We start from the raw sequence: 2,500 nt of genomic DNA on the forward strand, positions 1-2,500 counted from the left end.
TGGCTCCGGCCTTCGTTGCAGTGGTCGTGGGTTCAAATCCGACCCGTGGACCTTTACTGCAGGTCATCCCCCCCTCTCTCTCTCTCTCTCTCTGTCTCCCCATTTCAACTCTGTACTGTCTAATAAAGCTTGAAAATGCCAAAAAAAAACAGCTTGAAAAATTCCCAACAAACGTTCTTTAATTACAAAATAATATTCCGATAAATATTACACACTGTACCTTTAAAATGTCACCCTGTCCCCTCCTATGAACAGCCCACTTAGCCCCTCCTCTAAGTGGGCGGGGCCTATTAGCATATGAGCGCTAGTGTCTTGAGCTAACGTTTTCCACCAGGGTAGGCGACTGGCCTGCAGCGTTGCATTGTGGGAGTCTCGAGCTCTGGCGGCGACCGGACCGGACGGACTCAGGAAGGAGTCGGCCACGGAGTCTGTGATGTCACAGAGGGGAGGGGCTTCTGTGGACCAATCAAACGAGAGGGTATTAGAGAAGGAATCGTGTCTGTGTGTTTGTGTCTGTAGCTGTGTCTCAATCGAGGGCCCGCATCCTTCTAAAGACGCGGTCTACGCGCTCTATGAAGGCCATAGCCCGCGAAGGCCGAACGAGCGTTGTTAAACGAGACGGTCTCCGCAGGTCTCCGTTTACGAGCATTTCCGGTTTGCGTAACAAGCCGTTACCTTGCGTGACGACTCGCCGCTCCTGTGCTGCCTAGCAACCCTGATTGCTGCCAACGGAGACAGCCTTGTCAACGGAGGAAAAAAGAAAAAGAAGTTGCCTACCAGACGAAAAGAAAAAACAGTACAAGAAAAAAAGAAAGGAAGATAAAAGTTAAGAAGATGGAGCAACACGTTGCTGTTTTGTTATTTTTTATTTTATTTTATGCCATCTCTGAAAGAACCGCAATGAATCATGGGATATGTTGGGCCGCGAAGGATACATCTGTCGGACCCTTCAAAACCGTGAAACGAAGGCTGCATTTCTCGGCCGCATATGAAGGAGCCTTCCAAATGGGACAAGCCTTTGTGCGCCGCTATGACGCAATCGGTCTTCAAATGCAGCCTTCGTAGGCTGCGGCCCCTCGATTGAGACACAGCCAGAGTGTGTGAGTCTGTATTGTCACAAAGGGGAGGGGCTTTAAAGAAAATAAAGTTACACATTTACATAACACAACATGCCTATAGTAAAACGTACTAATAAAAAGTAAGTAAAGTAAAAAGTACTATTAAGCTAAAATATACAATGAAAACACAGCAGAGCAACAATCAGACAACAGCAGACAATGACATGAACAGGTTAATGGTAATGTAGACAGCTCTGGTTATCAATGAGACATTTCTTTAACTGGAATTTAAATGACCTATATGTGTTCAGATTTCTGATGGCTATAGGGGTGAGGTTCCACTCAGTAGCTGCACGAACAGAGAAAGAAGTATGGCCAAATACACTCGCCCTAAAAGGGATAATACAATCTCCCCTCGCTGAAGCTCTAGTTCTGCTGTCTGTCTGTCTGTCTGTCTGTCTGTCTGTCTGTCTGTCTGTCTGTCTGTCTGTACCTCTGAGCAGTTCCAGCTGTGTGTGTGTGAGTGAGTGAGAGTGTGTCTGTCTGTCTGTCTGTCTGTCTGTCTGTCTGTCTGTCTGTCTGTCTGTCTGTCTGTCTGTCTGTCCCTCTGAGCAGTTCCAGCTGTGTGAGTGTGAGAGCGAGTGAGTGAGTGAGTGAGTGAGTGAGTGAGTGAGTGAGTGAGTGAGTCTGTCTGTCTGTCTGTCTGTTTGTCTGTCTGTGTGTCTGTCTGTCTGTCTGTCTGTCTGTCTGTTTGTCTGTGTGTCTGTGTGTCTGTCTGTCTGTGTTTCCGTCTGTCTGCCTGTCTGTCTGTCTGTCTGTCTGCCTGTCTATAGATAGATAGCTTTATTGTCATATGCACCGTTACAGCACAATGAAATTTGCCTTTTCAGTACACACCTCTCCAAGAAACATACAAGACAGTGACAATAACATGGGTGGACAGGAGATAGTGTAACTGCAGGGTCGCAGCGGTGCCCCTATCTATCTATCTATCTATCTATCTGTCTGTCTGTCTGTCTGTCTGTCTGTCTGTCTTTCTGTCTGTACCTCTGAGCAGGTCCACTTGTGTGTGTGTGTGAGCGAGCAGTGCGTCCATTCTCTGCTCTTCTCTCGTCAGCTGGTTCCCTCTCCGCAGCTCGGACTGCAGCAGCATCTGAACCTCCTCATGCAGACACACACACTGAGACACAGACACACGGGACGACTAGACAGACAGACAGGCAGGCAGACAGACAGACAGACAGGCAGACAGACAGGCAGACAGACAGACAGACAGACAGACAGACAGACAGACAGACAGACAGACAGACAGGCAGACAGGCAGGTAGACAGGCAGGCGGGCGGGCAGGCAGGCAGACAGGCAGGCATACAGACAGGCAGGCAGGCAGGCAGGTAGGCAGACGGACAGACAGAGAGATACAGACACAGACAGACAGACAGAC

General features: G+C 48.7%; 1 protein-coding gene across 1 annotated transcript in view; it reads right to left on the minus strand.

Moving 5' to 3' along the window:
• Positions 1-222: 222 nt before the first annotated feature.
• Positions 223-2,500, minus strand: part of iqcb1 (IQ motif containing B1) — a gene marked incomplete at its 3' end in the record, with an annotated part of 14,192 nt that continues 11,914 nt past the window's right edge. The window contains exons 12-13 of the mRNA XM_080054265.1: positions 2,106-2,262; positions 223-455 (exon numbers count right to left, since the gene is read on the minus strand). Coding sequence (XP_079910391.1) covers positions 223-455; positions 2,106-2,262 — 390 coding nt within the window. The remainder of the gene's footprint in view (positions 456-2,105; positions 2,263-2,500) is intronic.

Source organism: Ammodytes marinus (assembly GCF_949987685.1).
Source record: "Ammodytes marinus genome assembly, contig: scaffold_468, whole genome shotgun sequence".
In the NCBI taxonomy this organism is placed as follows: Eukaryota; Metazoa; Chordata; class Actinopteri; order Uranoscopiformes; family Ammodytidae; genus Ammodytes; species Ammodytes marinus.